The 22,468-nt window shown below is 40.7% G+C and overlaps 1 protein-coding gene across 1 annotated transcript in view; it reads right to left on the reverse strand.

Annotated features, from left to right (window-relative positions):
* Window positions 1-22,468, reverse strand: part of DYM (dymeclin) — a 390,393-nt gene that overhangs the window by 77,919 nt on the left and 290,006 nt on the right. The window contains exon 15 of the mRNA XM_052660241.1: window positions 3,993-4,175. Coding sequence (XP_052516201.1) covers window positions 3,993-4,175 — 183 coding nt within the window. The remainder of the gene's footprint in view (window positions 1-3,992; window positions 4,176-22,468) is intronic.

Raw genomic sequence — 22,468 nt, forward strand, 5'->3', positions numbered from 1 at the left:
GGCAAAGAGTAGGACATGACTGGGCGACTGAACAACAACAAATATAAGTAAAACAAGGACAGGGATGGTAGCTCTTCACCTTCCTCTTGTGCACAGCAACTGTGAACCTGATGAGCTATACAACAAATATCTGCGGAATCAAATTGAACTGGGAAACATTAATATAGCAATAGAAGGCTTAGCAGAAAAATCTTTTTAAAAAGAACAGGAAGTGAAGGTCCACAGAACTGTGAAAAATGTTCACTCACACTAATTATGAAAGAAATAAAAATTTAAAACAATAATGAAATACCATTTTTAATACAAAATAGCAAATGCTAAAATAAATATAATACTCAAAGCTGTAAAAGTATAGTGAGGTATTTCCTCTCATAGATCACTTGCAGAAGTAGGAGACGATATACAGATACATTAGTTGTACAATACATCTAGACAGCAATTTGACATGGGGTGAATCTTGAAAATACAGACACCTCTGACAGTAAAAACTAGTATAATTCCAGTTTTAAGACTACATCAACAACAGAACTAAAAAAGGTGAGCTGTAATTTATTTAGAAACTGTTAATTATGAATTAATTACAAAATATTAGAAACAATCAAATAAGCAATAATGGGGTAAGGGTTAACATATTTTAGGACCTCCATAATACAGGTTATTGTTGTTCAGTCGCTAAATTGTGTCTGACTTTTTGTGACCTCATGAACTGTAGCATGCTCCTCTGTCCTCCACTGTCTCCCAGAGCATATTTATGTCCATTGAATGGTGATACTATCCAACCATCTCTCTCTCAACTGTCCCCTTCTCCTCCTGCCCTCAATCTTTCCGGCATCAGTGTCTTTTCCAAAGAGTCATCTCTTTGCATCAGGTGGCCAAAGTATTGTAACTTCAGCTTCAGTAACAGTTCTTCCAACGAGTATCCAGGGTTCATCTCCTTTAGGAAAGACTGGTTTGATCTCCTCGCAGTCCAAAGGACTCTCAAGTTTTCTCCAGCATCACAATTTGAAAGCATCAATTCTGTGCTCAGAGTTATTTATGGTCCAACTCTCACATCTGTACATGACTACCAGAAAAACCACAGCTTTGACTATAAGGACCTCTGTCAGCAAACTGATACACTGTCTAGGTTTGTCACAGCTTTCCTTCCAAAGAGCAAGCGTCTTTTAACTTCATGACTGCAGACACTGTCTGCAGTGATTTTGGAGCCCAAGAAAATTAAATCTGTCACTGTCTCCACTTTCCCCCCATCTATTTGCCATGAAGTGATGGGACCAGGTGCCATGATCTTAGTTTTTTGAATGTTGAGTTTTAAGCCAGGTTTTTCACTCTCCTCTTTCACCCTCATCAAGAGGCTCTTTAGGTCGTCTTTGCTTTCTGCCATTAGAGTGGTATCAACTGAATATCTGAGGTTGTTGATATTTCTCCTGGAAACCTTGATTCCAGCTTGTGATTCATCCAGCCCCGCATTTTGCATGATGTACTAGGCATAGAAGTTAAACAAGCAGGATGACAATATATGGTCTTGTCATATTCTTTTCCCAATTCTGAACCATTCAATTGGTCCATGTCTGGTTCTAACTTTTGCTTCTTGACCCACATACAAGTTTCTCAGGAGACAAGTAAGGTGGTCTGGTATTTCCAACTCTTTAAGAATTTTCCAGTTTGTTGTGATCCACACAGAGGCTTCAAGGTCATCAATGAAGCAGTAGTAGATGTTTTTCTGGAACTCCCTTGCTTTCTCCATGATCCAATCAATGTTGGCCATTTGATTTCTAGTTCCTCTGTCTTCTCTAAATCCATTTTGTACATCTGGAAGTTCCCGGTTCACATACTGCTGAAGCTAACTGAAGGATTTTGAGCATTACCTTGCTAGCATGTGAAATGAGCACAAGTGCATGGGAGTTTGAACATTCTTTGGCATTGCCCTTTTTTGGGACTGGAATGAAAACTGATCTTTTCCAATCTTGTGGCCACTGCTGAGTTTCCCTAACTTGCTGACATATTGACTTTAATGGCATCATCTTTCAGGATTTGAAACAGCTCAGCTGGAATTTTGCCACTTAAGGCCCATTTGACTTCATATTCCAGGATGTCCAGCTCCAGGTGAGTGACCACACCAATGTGGTTAACCAGGTCAGTAAGATGTTTTTTTGTATAGTTCTAAAGGAGATCCAACCAGTCCATTCTGAAGGAGATCAACCCTGGGATTGCTTTGGAAGGAATGATGCTAAAGCTGAAACTCTAGTACTTTGGCCACCTCATGCAACGAGTTGACTCATTGGAAAAGACTCTGATGCTGGGAGGGATTGGGGGCAGGAGGAGAAGGGGATGACAGAGGATGAGATGGCTGGATAGCATCACTGACTCGATGGACGCGAGTCTGAGTGAACTCCAGGAGTTGGTGATGGACAGGGAGGCCTGGCGTGCTGCGATTCATGGGGTCGCAAAGAGTCGGACATGACGGAGCGAGTGAACTGAACTGAATGTGTATTCCTGCCACTTCTTAATCTCTTCTGTTTCTGTTAGGTCCTTACCATTTTTATTCTTTGTCATGTCTATCTTTGCATGAAATATCCCTTGATATCTCCAATTTTTTTGAAGAGATTTCTAGTGTTTCCCATTCTATTGTTTTCCTCTATTTCTTTGCACTGTTCACCTAACGAGGCTTTCTTATCTCTCCTTTTTATTCTCTGGAACTCTGCATTCAGTTGGTATTATCTTTTCCTTTCTCCTTTGCCTTTTGCTTATCTTCTTTCCTAAACTATTTGTAAAGCTTCCTCAGACAACCACTTTGCCTTCTTGCATTTCTTTTCCTTTGGTTCTGGTCACTGGTTCCCATACAATGTTACCCAAGGCCAAACTTGTACCCCAAGGCCAAACTTGCCTGTCCATCAGGCATGTCTTGACTTTCTACTTTTGCATTGTGATCCCCTATGACGAAAAGGACATCTTTTTTTGGTGTTACTTCTAAAATTGTTGTAGGTCTTCATAGAACCAGTTAGTTTCACCTTCTTCAGCATCAGTGGTTGGGGCATAGACTTCTACTGTAATGTTGAATGGTTTGCCTTGGAAATGAACTGAGATCATTCTATTGTTTTTGAGGTTGCACCCAAGTACTGCGTTTCACTTTTTTGTTGATTATGAGGGGTATTTCATTTCTTCTAAGGGATTCTTGCCCACAGTAGTAGATATAACAGTCATTTGAATTAAATTCACATTCCCATCCATTTTAGTTCACTGATTCCTAAGATGTCAATGTCCATTCTTGACATCTCCTGCTTGATCACATCCAATTTACCATGATTCATGGACCTAACATTTCAGGTTCCTAAGAAATATGTTCTTTACAGCACTGGATGAGGGTCGTTTCCACTTTGGCCCAGCCGCTTCCTTCTTTCTGAAGCTGTTGGTAACTGCCCTCCACTCTACCCCAGTAGCATACTGGACACCTTCCGACCTGCAGGGCTCAGCTTCTGGTGTCAAATCTTCTTGCCCTTTCATATGTCCATGGGTTTCTCCAGCAAGAATACTGGAGTGGGTTGCCATTTCCTCCTCCAGTGGACTGCGTTTTGTCAGAACTCTGCACTATGACCTGTTCCTCTTGGGTGGCCTGGCACAGAGTGGCTCATAGCTTCAAGCCCCTTTGACACGCCATGACAAGGCTGTGATCCATGAAATATAGGTTATACAGTTATTAAAATGTGAGATTTTCAAAGAATTGATATCACAGGAAAATGTGTTAAGTAAAAATAGCAGAATCCAGAACTATTAAGATATAAAATATGATCTCGATTCTCCTAAAGACATATATGTGCATTATATATATATGTGTCTGTATATAATACATACACACATGTGGAAGGTGACAATTGTTAGAACAGATGGCAAATACAGTTAACGTTCAAGAGACTATTGTAGGTTTTTTTTTTAAGTTTCGTTAAACTTTCTCTGTTTAAAAAAGAATAACAGTAAATATCTCCATTTACACTTACCAAATCAATATTTTGCATGATATCCTGAAATGAAGGATGAGTATGAAATTGTTCAAAAAGATCTCGTTTGTAAAGAAGTGCATATACCAAGTTTGGATTGTGATGAAGAGAATTTGTCAGGCAGGAGTTGATAATCTCTAACATCATTCGAATCACTTCTTCAATGACATTTAGGTCTTGTGCCTGATAAAGAAAGAAAATCCCCGTAAGAGTCAGTATTTTCCTCCTTGACATAGAATTAATTAGAATGAGGGCAACTGCTTTACAATTATAACAGCACTGGAAAGATCATGCACAAGAACTCAAGATTATTTTTGTCAAGAATTTTTAGAATTAAGTTTAAAGGATTTGAGTTATAACTTTTGAACTAAATATGGTGATAATCATAAATTTCACATTAATAAATTACTTGCCAATCTAGAAGAAAATCTGGAGCTTTGATTAATAGATCCTAATTTGTACTCTTATCAGTGTACCACCCTACATCACTAAACTTGCTCAATATAAAGCGATAGTAGGGTCTTATCAACTCCAAGAAGAGTTTCTAATTCGGAATATGACCTCACTTTTCTGCACTGTCATTCAATGCTCATATTTACAGATAAACAGCCTAATGTTTTGTTTCTGTTTCCTGGGAGTTAATAGTCTTTGGGAATCTGAATGTGAAATAGTTAATAAGAGCAAAATTCAAAGTAAGTAATCAACACATCTCTTGAAAGAAAGAACAATGGAAGGCAAAAACATAGGTGAATATGACACTTTCCTCCTTCTGAGTTTTCTAAATTATGTTTGACAGTTGGGGCAAAAATTGTAACACTGATGTGGTTCTCAATGGAGGCAAAGGAACACCTAAGACAATTATATTATAAATCAGGGAGAGCAAAGGAATTTAAAGAGAGGATACTTTCTACCTCTCATTTGATCTGGGAAAATGTCAACACTACTAGATGTGCCAAGTTATGTAAGCTATATATGTAAAGTATCTAGAGCAAATCCATACAAAGAGATTATAATAATTAAAATCTGAACAATGACAGAGTGGATAAAAAATACATGATGCAACTATATGCTATCTACAAGAAACTTCCAATGTAACTCACTTTAAATAAAGTTAGATTGAAGGTAAAAGAATGGAAAAAGATATACCATGAACTATTAATCAAAATAAAGTAGGAATGGCTATTATTATTAGGAAAAATACACTTCACATCTAAGACTACATGGCTTACAAAATAAAAAATATTTACTATCTGGACGCTGGTGGAAAAGTTTACCACCCCGATCTAGCACACAAAAAGGTATACTTATTTCCATATAATTCTCCTCCACTTGTATTAAGAGCAACATCCAGCAACAAATCAACATTTACGGGACAGAAAAAAGGAAAGTAAGAACAACGTCCAAGGGATAAAGCGGCCCAGTGGATAGGAAACACCTGCCAATACAGGAGACCCGGCTTCCAGCATGCGGGAGATCCCACATGCTGCGGAGGAGCAGCGGAGCTTGCGTGCCACAACTTCTGAGCCCGCACCCTAGAGGCCGTGAGCTGCAACTACTGAAGCCCACGTGCTCTAAAGTCCTGCTCCATAACAAGAGAAGCCACTGCAGGTAGAGAACAGCCTCTGCTCACCGCAACTAGAGAAAACCCATATGCAATAACAAAGACCCACTGTAACCAATAAGTAAATTTAAAAAAATAGATAAAATACTGCTTTTTACCTCCTGAACAAGATTAAAGGAGGTTAACACACTTTAACTTCTTGAACAGCAAGGTGCTGACCCCATTCTTCCCTGTTTTGTTACAGTTGCTTAGGTTTTTAATTTCATGTTTTTTAAAAAACCCACAAATTGGTTTTTAAAAAATCAGTACTCAAAAAGGCCACTTTTCATTCCAATCTCAAAGAAGGGAAAATGCCAAATAATGTTCAAACTACCACACGACTGCAATCATCTCACATGCTAGCAATGTTAATGCTGAAAATCCTTCAAGCTAGCTTCAACAGCATGTAAACTGAGAACTTCCAGATGTACAAGCTGGATTCAGGAAAGGCAGAGGAACCAGGGATCAAATTGTCAACATCCAATGGATCATAGAAAAAGCAAGATCATTCCAGAAAAACATCTACTTCTGCTTCACTGACTACACTGAAGCCTTTGACTGTAGTTCAGTTCAGTTGCTCAGTCGTGTCCAACTCTTTGCAACCCCATGAATCGCAGCACGCCAGGCCTCCCTGTCCATCACCAACTCCCGGAGTTCACTCAGACTCATGTCCATCGAGTCGGTGATGCCATCCACCATCTCATCCTCTGTTGTCCCTTTCTCCTCCTGCCCCCAATCCCTCCCAGCATCAGAGTCTGTAGAGATCACAACAAACTGGAAAATTCTTCAGAGATGGGAATACTAGGCTACCTTACTTGTCTCCTGAGAAATCTGCATGCAGCTTAAGAAGCAACAGAACCGGACATGAAATAACAAACTGGTTCAAAACTGGGAAAGGAGTATGTCAAGGCTGTATACTGTTATCCTGCTTATTTAACTTATATGCAGAGTACATCATGTGAAATGCTGGGCTGGATGAAGCACAAGCTGGAATTGAGATTGCAGGGAGAAATATCGATAACCTGAGATATGTAGATGATACCACCCTTCTGGCAGAAAGCAAAGAGGAACTAAAGAGCCTCTTGATAAAAGTGAAAGAAGAGAGTGAAAAATCTGGCTTAAAACTCAACATTCGGAAAACGAAGATAATGGCATCCAGTCTCATCACTTCATGGCAAATAGTTGGGGAAAAAATGAAAACAGTGATAGACTTTATTTTCTTGGGATCCAAAATCACTGTGGACAGTGACTGCAGCTGTGAAATTAAAATACACTTGCTCTTTGGAAGAAAAGCTATGACAAACTTAGACAACGTATTAAGAAACAGAGATATTACTTTGCCTACTACAAAGGTCCATATAGTCAAAGCTATGGTTTTTCTGGTAGTCCTGTACAGATGCGAGAGCTGGAAAATAAAAATGTCTGAGCACTGAAGAACTGATTCTTTAGAACTGTGGTGCTGGAGAAGATTCTTAAGAGTCTCTTGGAAATCAAGGAGATCAAACCAGTCAATCCTAAAGGAAACTGATCCTGAATATTCACTGGAAGGACGGATGCTGAAGCTGAAACTCCAATACTTTGGCCATCTGATGTGAAGAGCCAACTCACTGGAAAAGATTCTGATGCTGGAAAAGACTGAAGACAGAAGGAGAAGGGGATAACAGAGGATGAGATGGCTGGATGTCATCACTGACTCGATGAATGTGAGTTTGAACAAACTCCGGGAGATGGTAAAGGACAGGGAAGCTTGGCATGCTGCAGTCTATTGGGTCACAAAGAGTCGGACAGGACTGAGCACCTGAACAAAAAGTCAGTGGTTAACTAACTTTACATATGGATTTCAGTGCACGCCACTAATTCCTGCATTCCGCTTCTCTACAGGTAAACTTTTCTTCTATTTGAAGTACATCCTTTAATAGCGCTTTCAGTGAAGTCTATAGATAATAAACTCTTTCAGTCCTAGCGTGGTTGAAATATGTCTTTATATTACATTCACGCTTATATTTTATCTGGGTATAGAATTAGTTACTTCCTTACACACTTTAAAGATACTTGTTCACTTTATTCTGGCATCTGTTTTTGGCTTTGAGCAGTTTATTATACAAACCTAACTACTGTTGCCCTGTGGAAAAGCTTTTTGATAGCCTTTAAGATTTACTTTTCATTCTTTAACACTCTTGAGTTTCACAACCATGTGTTTCAGTGTTGATTTATCTTTATTTATCCTGCTTAGTATTCAGAGTGTTCCTTCCATCTGACAACCTAGTCTCTTCCATAAAGATAATTTGGATAATTTTTTCTCATTATCTTACAATTTACTAACCATCTTTGATACTGCCCAGTTTAGAATTTGTCTACTGAGCTTTCATATCTAATGACTATATTTTTCATTCTAAGCTTTCTAATGAAATAGTTCTGAGTCATGTTCTTGTTTCATTTCACCGTTTTTATTTATTTATTCTTCTTAATAAATACTATATCCTTCATCTATCTTTGAGGATATTAAAAATACTTAAGAGTACTTTCAAAATTATCCTATTAATTTTTGCTTCTCTTTGGATAAACTTACCTTAAGCATGATCATGACTATGTTGGCTGTCTTTCTTAGTATTAAGTTAGATTTTAGCATATACTTTGGAATTTTGGTTATGTAGGCTCACTTAGTATGGCTTAATCCCCCAAGCCTACAGGTCATGCAGTAGCTTTCTAGAGCTCCCAGTCTGAAACGAGGTCTCATCGTTGGTTTATCAGGGCTGCTGCCCTGCAATCACATTAAAGGCAGGATAAGCAAGGTCTGTCACCAAGCCACATCCCCTCACAGTAGGCTCAAGATTCCAGAGTGAGGCTGGTTGTGGGTCTTCCCACCTCCCTACACACAGAACTTAAGGGTCATCACTAGTGCCTCTACTTAGGCTCTTTTCAGTAAGGGGTCTATTCTACCTCTTAGTTTCTAGCAGGGAACCCAGCACTACCATGCTGCCTCCCAAGGGCCCCTGAGTGCTGTGCCTGCCTTGCAGCAGCTGAGCTCCCAGCCACTCCTGCCTCCTTCCAGACAAGAAACTTGGCAGCCTCACTGGTTCAGACCTTGCGATCTGCTTCGAGTGCTTTTACTATTTCTTGTTGATCAAGAAGTTACCTCTCTCATTTTAGGGTGTGGCTATATGGTTTCAAGGTTTTTTTCTAGTTATGGTTCATCTATTACTTTTATGTGTTTGGAGCAAAGAAAAGGGATTAGCCTTCATATTGGGAACCGACAACATAACTGATTATAGTTCTCTCGATTGTGTTTTCATCTTACATTGCTACTTGAATTAGAAAAAGAGGAGAAAGGAACTTTGAGTTCAGAATTTTCTCTCAAATTTCTCTCATCTAAGAGCAACCCAGTGAGACGGTATGACTATCATAGTAACATAAGTCAAAACATTAGCTTTCTGCAGAATTTCATGTTCCTAAGTATTTTGTACCCATTTATGTTACATATAACATATATAATATATATATGTTATATGTATTAGGACCCTTAAGTCCTAATATATTACACTTAAATATAAAAAATGAATTACCTATTGATAGCTTACACTTTCTGCTTTCAAACATATTGATAATTCATTCTTGAGTTTCATTAAGTAATTTGCAGCAACAAACAGGTTAATATACTCAACCCCCAAACAGGTACCTGCTCATTTAAACCCAAACCAAACTACTGATCATTTATTTTATCCCCAAGTCGGGTAAAGTATAAACTGGAAACTACCTCAGTAAGTATACTCCACATTAGGTTTCAACTTACATTCATCAGTCTGACTGAGGTTCCTTAGAAGTTATACTAATTCTCATATACTTAAAGGAATTACTAGGTATTTTAATTCTTTTTTTACTGTTTCTGTGACAAGTTCTAATTCTAATGCTATCGTTCAAAGATTATTTTCAGCTGCAGATTTATAAATTAAATGTCAAGAACATAAAGTTTTTCTGACATTACTAAAATTGACTGAAAATATAATCAAAGGAGCTAGAGCAAAGACATTTTATACAATATCATATTTTGCCATATTGTCACTCACACTAGAAAGCATACTGTATATTTTAATGTTGCAAAACAATTACAAAACAAAAATGAGAAATTAAATGTAATTCAGAAATTTAAAATAAGCTTAAATTAGGGATTGATTATAATTTTCTGATAATGCCTATTTTAACATGTAACTCTATAAATCATTTAAATTTTAAATACTATTACAGAAAGACCATAAAGATAACTGCCTTTCCAAAGTGGATAAATTAATGCAAATGTTATAAGTGCAAAGAATCACATCTCTTAGCTTTAGATATGTGCTAAATCCCACTTTTATTAATTTACAAAACTAGTCCGTTAGGGAAGTGTATAAATTACATTTATGGAATAAAATAAAGTTTTTAAAAAAGACATGTTTTTTTTTTAAAAGACAGATTTCCAAAAACTAACCAAAATTAGCTCTGTCAGAGATAAAATCAGATGGTTCATTGGTAGAGTAGCAAAATACGTGGAGAATATTGTGTCTTTTTCATTCATGGTATTTTCTTTTTAGTACATACAACTTCCATGCCAGGAATGGATCCCACGTCAAACAGACTTTCTTCTCAAAAAAAAAAAAGGCCAGGCTTATTTTATTGCAGAAAATCTCAAATGTAAATATAAGGGCCTTGAGAAAATGGCCCCCTTTTCAGATGTTTCTGATGGTTTTGTACATGCTGGTAATGAACAGTGAACATGATCTGTGCTAAGTAGTGAATTCATGTCAAATGGACAAGCTGGCAGCTGTGGGAGCACCTTACTCTGTCAACAGCAGTCAGGGCTGCTTCGTTATATAAACTTCCTTTTTCTTTTAAGAGGGAATTTATACAGTTAAATAGTTTCAAATCATTTATTTTTAGTTTCCTTAAGAGAAGCACATGTATCTTGTTTGTATTAGTTTTGGGGGGATTCCAAGAGAGTTGTCTAAATTTCCTGCATTTTCAGCAGAAAATAAAAACCTTCAACAAAATTAATGGGACTTGGCCAAAGTGGGGGAGAGTAGGGCGGAAGCTACAGGAAAGACGCTTTTAAAGTTAACGTGCAAATGGCCTTCAAAGCCAGTCATTCAGTGATGGAATCTTGCTATTTCTCTGTTGTTAAAATTCGCCGGCACACATTGCTGAAAAGCTTTGTGACCATGCTATTTCCAGCCAGAACTGGAATTGTCCCAGAATATCGAGATTCTGACAGCAAGAACTAGCTTTCTACTACATATAGAATTACAGCTGAAGAATAATCCTGCGACCAGAGGAAATGATGTGAAACATTAATAATGCGGCGGGCGGGGGTGCAGGGGGGAGAAGGCTTGAGCTCTGGCACCACTGTCTTGGGTAAAATGAGGCGGTCGTTTTCTTCATCCTTGGGCAGGGTCTGAATGTGGCACATGAGCCTAAACTAGAATCCTGGGAAGCCTGTTATTTACAGCATGCTTACTGGTGGCGGGAAAGCAAGATAACGGTGACTGCCCGGGGACATGGGTTAACTTTACATGTTTTGGCACACCCGGAAAACAGCCAGAGAACTCCAAAAAAGGAATGTGCGGATTGAAATCGAGCTAGGCTGCAGCCCCCCACAAGCATCTACCTTAGCTGGCTACTCACACTGGGAAGCACTGGGGGCCAGAACTGTGCTTCTCACCCCTCCCCCGCCCCTCCCGCTGGCAGAAGAGAGGAAGCACACAGGGAGCTTTTTTTTAAAACAAGGAAATATAATTAATTAATTCATTTAGGCCACGCCATGTAGCATGCAGGATCTTAGTTCCCTGACCAGGGATCGAACCCGGGCCCCCTGCACTGGGAGTGCAGAGTCTTAACCACTGGACCACGAAAGAAGGCCCCTGAGCTTGAAGTTTTCCATTTTGTTCTTAAAAATGCAATGTTTTGGGACTTCCCTGGTGCTCCAGTAGTTAAGAATCCACTTTGCAACGCAGGGAACACGGGTTCTATCCCTGGTCGGGTCACTAAAATCCTACATACCACAGAGCAACCAAGGCAGAGTGCTACAGCTACTGAGTGAGCACGCTCTGGACCCAGCGTGCCACAACTGGAGAACCTGAGTGCCACGACAAGAGATCCCTCAGGACACAGTGAAGATTCGGGGTGCCGCAACCAAGACCTGACACAGCCAAATAAACAGATAATGTTTTTTGAAACAGCAATGTTTTATATTAAGGATTAGTATTCACGCCTACTCTTCTCCAAAATACATTGTTTATTATAAGACCAATGGCCTTCCAGATCCTATAAAAGTAACCTAAGTAAAATAATTCTCGAGGAAGATGTATTGCTTTTTTAAAAATGACTTTGACAGTTTACTGAGTGCTTCCTATCACCCCACTTTGAGATATGAGAGTCCCAGCTCCATCCCAATTCTGCTGGTAACTAGCTATGTGAGTTTAAGGAGCCACTTAACCCAAGTTGCAGTTTTTTATTTGCGAAAATAAGTGCTTGTGAGATTTTAAAAATCCCTTCCTAGTCTCAAGTCTTAATTTCCATAAAGAATGCAGAAAATACTGAATTCAGAAAGCAAATTTTATTAGACTAACCAAAAATGTTAACTCATAGTAGAAAAATCTTTACGGAGACCTCAAACTTCAGTAAAATTTAGAATTTACTTCAGATTACTGTGGCACCTAAGTGTCACTGTTCACTTGGAAAGGGAAAAAACAAAACAAACAAACTTTGAGAATAAGTTTGTTTGAGAATAATAAAAATTCATAGGGCTAAGTTTGAAAACAGTCAGTCTCTAAACCAGGGAATCTACTGATTCTTCAATAACTCACTTTTTTGCAGTATTTGTTAATTATCTTTGATATTGTTAATGCATAGAAGGAAAATAATCGCTAAACTCGTTAGGGATTTCACACAAACATCAGAGACCTAAGACGCTTGGTGTTCTTTTTTCATTCTTTCTTGGGGAGAAGGATGGGTGATGCTAAGAAAGGCAGTAAAGCATCACACGTAAGAGAGCTGCAGCTCTGATGTTTAAAAAAGGGAAAAAGGAAAAAAAGAGGTGGCTACAAGTTAATAGAGAGAAGCTCTAACATGGGTTCTTGTCTCAGTTTTGCTATCGACTGGACAAGTCACTTTCTGGGTCTCAAATATAAAACAAATAGGCACTTTGGGCAACGTAGGGAAGCACTAAGAGACCCAGATTGACTTCTGCTAAGGATGGGGAAAGTGGCAAAGAACGCCATCTCCTACCGTAACAAGGAGGGATAGCCAGATAATTTAATAGTCAAAAGTCTTCTTAAGGCCATCTTCTTAAGAGAATGATTCTGCAAGGCAATCAAGAGAAATGAATTTCCAAGAGGGACAAGCCCCTCTAAGGAAGGAAGGAAGACAAGTACTCCGTCGCTTTGGCCAAGCACAGGCAGAAGAGGTGGTCTTCACAGAAGTGGGTTAGAAGAAATCAGCCACAATTTTAATGAATCTTAACCGCTCAGTGTGGTCTAGTCTGTCAGTCTGCAAAGCGAGAGCTTCAGATCCAGTGGAGTCTGCACTCATCCCAAAGTTCTCTTCCACCAGCCTCCACCAGCCGCTCAGGAGCCCCTCCATTTGGCTCAAGCTTGCAGAAGGTGACCAGCTGCAGCTGCAGGCAGGCACCAAGACTCTGCTCCTTCCCAGACTTTCTTCTCATGCTAAGCAAAAGCCTTAAGCTATTGGAGGAGCAAACCCTTTTAGTCTACAGCACATGCAAATTTTCACTGTTTCTAGGGGAGAAGTAGGAACAAAACCCAACTGCTCCTGAATGAGAAACAATAACCCTCTTACCCCAAGGACCTAGGCAAAGATCCATTCTGGTTGAAGGGACAGAAACCAAAACCTAACACTGGAGGTTGGGACTAGGATCCCACGCCTCTACCAATACCAAGCGGACGTCTACTATCACTGGGGAAGGGGTCCCACTGAGGGCCCACCACAGATACTAGGCAGTTTGGTTGCCAAGGGGAAGAGAGGCAGAGATGCTGAGAAAGCCCTACCTCTAAGACCCAGGTGCAACTAAGGACTCCCCAAGATTAAGGCTGGACCAGGACAATAGAAAATACTCCTCTTCTCTAACTCCACTTCATGGACTGCTGAAAGCGGAGCATGGTAAAGGAATACTGGGAAAACCCCACAAAACACAGACCTATTCTTTAAACACAGGTAACAACTGCTGAGGGAAGTTGAAGTTGGTGGTACAATGAAGATACAAAACCCAAACTCAACTCCGGTCCTAACCGGAAGGATCCAACTCCATGCTGGCAGCCTAGCCGCAGAGGTGTACCCTTTTATAGTCATAAATAATTTTTGCTTCAGATTCTGTTTCTATTCAATGCCAGACACAATGTTTGGCATTGAATACAAAATTTTAAGATACATAAAATAAGTGATATGACCCATAAGTAAAACAGAACATATGATCTGGTAGATGCTGGGGACTAAGCCCCAAGACAGAGTAGAAAGATGTGTGCTCATCATCTCCTGCGGGAACACCAAAATCGCATCTCGCTGCTGAACAACCATCGACAGGAGGATGCTGGAACCCACCAGAAGAAGATACCCCTTGTCCAAGGACAAAGGAGAAGCTTCAGTGAGCCAGTAAGAGGGGTGCAATCATGTCAAAATCAAACCGCATGCCTGCCAGAGACTTTCGGAGGGCACAAGCGAAACTGTGTGCACTAAGACCCAGGGAAAAGACCAGTGACCCCACAGGAGACTGAGCCAGGCCTGCCCGCGAGTGTTTGAAGGGCTTCTGCGGAGGTGTGGGTCAGCAGTAGCCTGCCACAGGGACAAGGGCACTAGCAGCAGCAGTCCTGGGAGGTGCAATGTGCAGCCTAAGTCCTCTTGGAGGAGGTCGCCATTAGCCTTACCATATAGCCACCTGGTAGGTGATCCACAAACTGAATGAATATACCAGAGTTCTCACACTGTTGCGAAGGTCCTGGGCCACAGAAGAGACTTCCCAATTTGGGGATTCAGCAAAGGGACTGGGAATCCCCAGGGAATCTGACTATGAAGGTCAGCAGGATCTGAGTACAGAATTTTCACAGGACTGCACCTGACCTGTCTCTTAAGAAATCTGTATGCAGGTCAGACAGTTCGAACTGGACATGGAACAATAGATTTGTTTCAAATAGGAAAAGGAGTACGTCAAGGCTGTATATTGTCACCCTGCTTATTTGACTTATATGCAGAGTACATCATGAGAAATGCTGGGCTGGAAGAAACACAAGCTGGAATCAAGATTGCCAGGAGAAATATCAATAACCTCAGATATGCAGATGACACCACCGTTATGGCAGAAAGTGAAGAGGAACTAAAAAGCCTCTTGATGAAAGTGAAAGTGGAGAGTGAAAAAGTTGGCTTAAAGCTCAACATTCAGAAAACGAAGATCATGGCATCCGGTCCCATCACTTCATGGGAAATAGATGGGGAAACGGTGGAAACAGTGTCAGACTTTATTTTGGGGGGCTCCAAAATCACTGCAGATGGTGACCGCAGCCATGAAATTAAAAGATGCTTACTCCTTGGAAGAAAAGTTATGACCAACCTAGATAGCATATTCAAAAGCAGAGACATTACTTTGCTGACTAAGGTCTGTCTAGTCAAGGCTATGGTTTTTCCAGTGGTCATGTATGGATATGAGAGTTGGACTGTGAAGAAGGTTGAGCATCGAAGAATTGATGCTTTTGAACTGTGGTGTTGGAGAAGACTCTTGAGAGTCCCTTGGACTGCAAGGAGATCCAACCAGTCCATTCTGAAGGAGATCAACCCTGGGATTTCTTTGGAAGGAATGATGCTAAGCTGAAACTCCAGTACTTAGGCCACCTCATGCGAAGAGTTGACTCATTGGAAAAGACTCTGATGCTGGGAGGGATTGGGGGCAGGAGGAGAAGGGGATGACACAGGATGAGATGGCTGGATGGCATCACTGACTCAATGGACGTGAGTCTGAGTGAACTCTGGGAGTTGGTGATGGACAGGGAGGCCTGGCGTGCTGTGATTCATGGGGTCGCAAAGAGTCAGACACGACCGAGCGACTGAACTGAACTGGACTGGGGAAACAGAGACTCAGGGAGGGCACAAACTAAACCCTGTGTGCACCAGGTGAAAGGCGCAGTGACCCCATGAGAGATTGAGCCAGATTTGCCTGTGTTTGGGAGTTTCTGGCAGAGGTGTGGGTCGACAGCAGCCTGCCAAAGGGTCAGGGACAATGGCAGCAGCAGTCTTGGGAAGCACAGCATGTTGGCATAAGTCCTCTTGGGTAGGTTGCCATTAGCCCACCAGAGAGTATGGCAACCCTAATAGAGACTGCAGACTCCTCAAGCCAAAGTACAGGCAGGGAGCGCAGTCCCACCTATTAGTAGAAAACTGGACTAAAGATTTACTGAGCATTGTCCTACCCACCAGAACAAGATTTTCCCACAGCCAATCCCTTCCATCAGGAAGCTTGCACAAGTCTCTTATCCTCATCTATCAAAGGGAAGACAGAATGAAAATCACAATCACAGAAAACTAACCAAAATGATCACATGGATCACAGCTCTGTGAAACTCAATGAAACTATGAGCCATGTTGTACGGGGCCACCCAAGATGGACCGGTCATGGTGGAGAATTCTGACAAAACATGGTCCACTGGAGAAGGGAATGGCAAACCACTTCAGCATTTTTGCCTTGAGAACCCCATGAACAGTATGAAAAGGCACAAAGATATGACACTGAAAGATGAGCCCCCAGTTTGGCAGGTGGTACAATATGTTACTGGAAAAGAGCCAAGAAATAGCGCCAGAAGGAATAAAGACACTGAGCCAAATGGAAATGACACCCAGTTGTAGATGTGTCTGGTGGTAAAAGTAAAGTCTGATGTTGTAAAGAACAATACTGCATAGGAACCCGGAATGTTAGGTCCATGAATCAAGGTAAATTCGAAGTGGTTAACCAGGAGATGGCAAGAGTGAACATCAACATTTTAGGAATCAGTGAACTAAAATGGACAGGAATAGTTGAATTTAGTTCAGATGACCATTGTATCTATACTATGGGCAAGAATCCCTGAGAAGAAAAGGATCAGCCCTCACGGTCAACAAATGAGTCTGAAATGTAGTACTTGGGTGCAACCTCAAAAATCACAGAATGATCTCAGTATGTTTCCAAGGCAAACCATTCAACATCATAATAACCCAAGTCTATGCCCCAATTACTAAAGTCAAAAAAGCTTAAGTTGAATGGTTCTATAAAACCTACAAGACCTTCTAGAATTAACACCAAAAAAGATGTCTTCTATATCATAGGGGATTGGAATGCAAAAGTAACAGGCAAGTCTGGCCCTGGAGTACAAACTGAAGCAGGGCGAAGGCTAACAGAGTTTTGCCAGGAGAACCCACTGGTTACAGCAAAAACCCTCTTTCAACAACACAAGAGATGTCTCCACACATGGATATCACCAGATGGTCAATACCAAAATCAGACTGATTATGTTCTTTGCAGTCCAAGATGGAGAAGCTCTATACAGTCAGCAAAAACAAAACCGAGAGCTGACTGTGGCTCAGATCATGAGCCACTTATTGCAAAATTCAGACTCATATTGAAGAAAATAGAAGAAACCATTAGGCCATTCAGGTACGACCTAAATCAAATTAGATCTGATAGAGTACCTGAAGAACTATGGATGGAGGTTTGTAACACTGTATGGGAGGCAGTAATCAAAACCATACCCAAGAAAAAGAAATGCAAAAAGGCAAAACAGCTGTCTTCTGAGGAGGCTTTACAAATAGCTGAGAAGTGAAAGGCAAAGGAGAAAGGGAAAGACCTATCCATCTAAATGCAGAGTTCCAAAGAATAGCAAGGAGAGATAGCAAAGCCTTCTTAAGTGAACAATGCAAAGAAATAAAGAGAAACAATAGCATGGGAAAGACCAGAGATTTCTTCAAGTAAATCAGATACCAAGGGAACATTTCATGCAAAGATGGGCACAAGAAAGGACAGAAATGGTATGGTCCTAATGGAAGCAGAAGATATTAAGCAGAAGTGGCAAGAATACACAGAACTGTACAAAAAAAGTTCTTAATGACCTGGATAACCACTAAGGTGTGGTCACTCACCTAGAACCAGACATCCTGGTGTATGAAGTCAAGTGGGTCTTAGGAAGCATCACTCTGAACAAAGTTAGTGGAGGTGATGGAATTTAAGCTGAGCTATTTCAAATCCTAAAAGATGATGCTGTGATAATGTTGCACTCAATATGCCAGCAAATTTGGAAAACTCAGCAGTGGTCACAGGACTGGAAAAGGTACATTTTCATTACAAGCCCAAAGAAGGGCCACACCAAGAATGTTAAAACTATCCCACAATCGCACTTATTTCACATGCTAGCAAGATAATGTTCAAAATCGTTCAAGCTAGGCTTGCTTCAACATGGGCTTCCCAGGTGGCTCAGTTTTAAAGAATATGCCCGTTAATGCAGGAGCTGCAGGAGACATGGGTTCAATCCCTGGGTCAGGAAGATGTCCTGGAGGAGGAAATTCACTTCAGTATTCTTGCCTGGAGAATTCCATGGACAGAGGAGCTTGGTGGGCCATAGTCCATGGGGTTGCAAAGAACTGGACATGACTAGTGACTGAGCACAGACACAGGACAGGCTTCAACATTATGTGAACCGAGAACTTCCAGATGTAAAAGCTGCGTTAGAAAAGGCAGAGGAACCAGAGATTAAATTGCCAGTATCTGTTGGATCAGAGAAAAAGCTAGAGAATTCCAGAAAAACTTCTACTTTTGCTTCTCTATGATTAAGCCTTTGCGTTGATCACAACAAACTGTGGAAAATTCTTCAAGAGATAGGAATACCTGACTATCTTACCTGCCTCCTGTGAAACCTGTATGCAGGTGAAGAAGCAACAGTTAGACTGGACATGGAACAACAGACGGGTTGAAAATTGGGAAAGGAGTACGTCAAGGCTGTACATTGTCACCCTGCTTATTTAACTTATATGCAGAGTATATCATGTGAAGTGTCAGACTGGATGAATCACAAGCTGGAATCAAGACTGCCGGGAAAAATTTCAATAACCTCAGATATGCAGATGACATCACCCTAAAGGCAGAAAGTGAAGAGGAACTAAGGAGCCTCTTGATGAAGGTGAAAGAGGAAAGTGAAAAAGCTGTCTTAAAACTCAACATTCACAAAATAAGATCATGGCATCAGGTCCCATCACTTCATGGCAGACAGATGGGGAAACACTGGAAACAGTGACAGACTATTTTCTTGGGCTCCAAAATCACTGTGGATGATGACTGTAGCCACAAAATTAAAAGACGCTTGCTCCTTGGAAGAAAAGCCAAGAAAAACCTAGACATCATATTAAAAAGCAGAGACATTACCTTGCCAACAAAGGTCTGTATAGTCAAACCTATGTATGGATGTGAGAGCTGGACCATAAAGAAGGCTGAGTGCCGAAGAAGTGATGCTTTTGAACTGTGGTGTTGGAGAAGACTCTTGAGAGTCCCTTGGGCTGCAAGGAGATCAAACCAGTCATTCCTAAAAGAAATCAGCCCTGAATATTTATTAGAAGGACTGATGCTGAAGCTGAATCTCCAATATTCTGGCCACCTGATTGGAAGAGCTGACTCCCTGAAAAAGACCCTGAGGCTGGGAAAGATTGAGGCAGGAGGAGAAGCAGGTGACAGAGGATGAGATGGTTGGATGGGATCCACTGACTCAATGGACATGAGTTTGAGCAAACTCTGGGAGATGGCAAAAGACAGGGAGACCTGGTGTATTGTGGTAGTTTAGTCACTAAGGTGTGTCTGACTCTGCGACCCCATGGACTGTAGCCTGCCTGGCTCCTCTGTTCATAGGGTTTCCCATGCAAGAATATTGGAGTAGGTTGCCATTTCCTTCTCTAGGGATCTTCCTGACCCAGGGATTGAACCTGGGTCTCTTGCATTGCAGATGCGTTCTTTACCAACTTGAGCCACCATGGAAGCCCATGGGGTGCTGTAGTCCATGGGGTCACAAAGAGTCAGACTTACGGACTAAAAATGGTCCCGGCAATTCTAATGTTAGAAATTTACGCTAAGGAAATAAGTAAGGCTGTACTCAAGGATTCAGCCTTGTGAATGTTTATATTGAAGTAAAAAATCCTCACCATCCCTGAATTCATTTTCTATTACTGCCATAAAAATCTATCACAAATGTAACAGTTTAAAACAATGCTGATTTATCTCGCTGTTCTACCGAAATTCAGATTTGGTTGGTTCCTCTGCTCTGGTTTGGTTGGTTTGGTTGGTTCCTCTGCTCTGGTCTCAGGAGCCCAAAATCAAGGCGTCAGCTGCATGAGGCACTTATCTGGAGGCCCTGAAGGAGAATCCCCTTCCAAGCTCATTCAGGGTGTGGGCAAAATTCAGTTCCTCAAGACTGCAGAGCTGGGTTTCCTATTTTCTTGCTGGCTATCAGCCGGGAATCTCTGTTAGGAACTTCCTGCTGCCCAAATTACATTGCCCCTTCCATGTCACACCAGCAATGCTGTGTCAAATTCCTCTTAGCTTTGCATCTCTTGGACTTCCCCTTTAAAAGTCTGTCTTCTGCTCCAGATGGATAAAGTTCTCTGCTTTTTAGGGCTCACATGTTTCGACTGGGTCCACCTGAATAAGCCAAACTAATCTCCCTATCTTCATAAACTTACATCTTCGGTGTTCCTTTTAAGTAACAAATCCATGGGTTCCGGGGATTAGGGCATGGACACTTTACACAATCCCTTCAGGGTCATTATGCCTGCCATAAAAGCAAATGTACAACAGTAGATGACTGGTTAAATAAATTATAGTACATCTGGACAATGGAATACCACGTATGTTATTAAACTAACGGGTCCTGGGCAACTCAGTATGAAATGTATAAAAGACAGTAACGAACTGATAGAAGCTCAGAGATGAATGACGGTGGTGGTTCAGTTGCGCAGTCGTGTCCGACTCTTGTGACGCCATGGGCTGTAGCCCATCAGGCTCCTCTGTCCATGGGATTTCCCAGGCGAGAATACTGGAGTAGGTTGCTGTTTCCTTCTTCATTAGAGATAAATAGGTAGGTAACAAACAAGTTTAGTAAAATATCCACTGCAGAATTTAGGTGTTGATTTATCGGTTGTCATTGTAAAATTTTTCTACTTGTTTAGATTTGAAAAATTTCAAAAAACAATTAGCTCAGTGATCTTGCAAGCCCTCCTCCCCCACTCAACTAATGGTCTTCAAACTTCATGCCATGAAACTCTATGTGTCTGTGAGATTTCTAGCAAAGCACTGGCAAATAAGCTTTTGCAAAAGGTCTGTACAGAGATTGTCCCAAGTAGCATTAAATAGCACTCCACTTTATTTTTCAGATAATTAGCAAATTAAAATAAAAAGCAGTAATATAGGATGCATTTTTTGAATTGTTATGTTAAGAGCCAAACTATATTTTATGCTTGAGGCATTTTTATTTTTAAAACAGAAGTTCCCTCTAACACAAAATTAATGCTATCTTTATCAATTATTTCTAGATGGGAATAAACAAATTCATCCCACAATTTAACAAAATTTGACAGAACAGACTCCCAGCTGATTGAAACAGAGTAATGAACGTAACCACAGAAGACAGTAACTTCACAAACAACAACTGAAGGCCAATGTCATGACATTACAGCAGATCTGCCTGCAGTGCAGGAGCCCCGGGTTCGATCCCTGGGTCAGGAAGATCCCCTGGAGAAGGAAACAGCAACCCACTCCAGTATCCTTGCCTGGAAAATCTCATGGACAGAGGGCTGCAGTCCATGGGGTCGCAAAGAGTCGGGCACGACTGAGCGACTAACACTTACTTACTAACACTAGGCACTGGGAACAGATTCTGAGGCTATAAAATAAAATGTAGTCCTTGTCCTTTACACCTTGGAGTTCAGAATCCTGTCTAATTTTATAAAATAGAAACGTCTCAAAGATACTATTTTCAAGACACATAAGGAATTTAACATCTACAAAAGGGAACAAAAAACTAACTTGCTATTTTCATTTGGAAATATTGCAAATGTAACTGAAGTATGCTACATCTCAATCTAGACACCAAAAAAGATTCTTACGGATTCAAATCAGCAGCAATTACTCTTATGATTCCCCAATTTTATGGGAAATTGGCCAGAATATGAAAGAGGAGTACTATGGCACAGTAGTTAATAGGCAAGGCTCTGTGGTCAACCTGACTGGCCTTTGAATCCCTGTTCTACTACTGCTCATGTGATCACAGGCAAGCTCTAAACGTTGATTTCTTTATCAGCAAAGCTATTAGAGTGGAAACAAGATAATGTGTATATAAAATACCAATGCCAGTCTGCAAAAGGAGCTCAAGAAATCATTACTTTTACTAGCAATAGTAATAGTAAACCAAAGTTTCATATCAGATTTAGATGTAATTGGGATGTATGTTAACTATTAGGCACTAAGTCAATCAAACAAGTGCACTGTTCTCTGACTTACACAGAGAAGTGCTTCCATGACACTGAAATTTTAAACGAGTTTTCAAACATTTGTGTGCATTTCAATGAAATGCTCTGAGCTAACTGTGAATCTGAGATCTTACGACCTTGCTATACTAAATGGTTAATCCTTTCAGGAAATACTGTGTTCAAAAATATTCCAAGTCTACCGCTGAAATATAAGTGACTCCTGATTGAAGACAGCTTGATTTGAAATGCACTACATTATAACTATATTCCACATAATGACCAAAGGTTGTATTTATGGTTGCTTAATGCCTGGGACCAATGCCTATGTTTCGTCCAAACAACTGCCAATGCTCACGATTCAGTCAAGGTC

Source organism: Budorcas taxicolor, chromosome 22 (assembly GCF_023091745.1).
Source record: "Budorcas taxicolor isolate Tak-1 chromosome 22, Takin1.1, whole genome shotgun sequence".
NCBI classification, from domain to species: Eukaryota; Metazoa; Chordata; class Mammalia; order Artiodactyla; family Bovidae; genus Budorcas; species Budorcas taxicolor.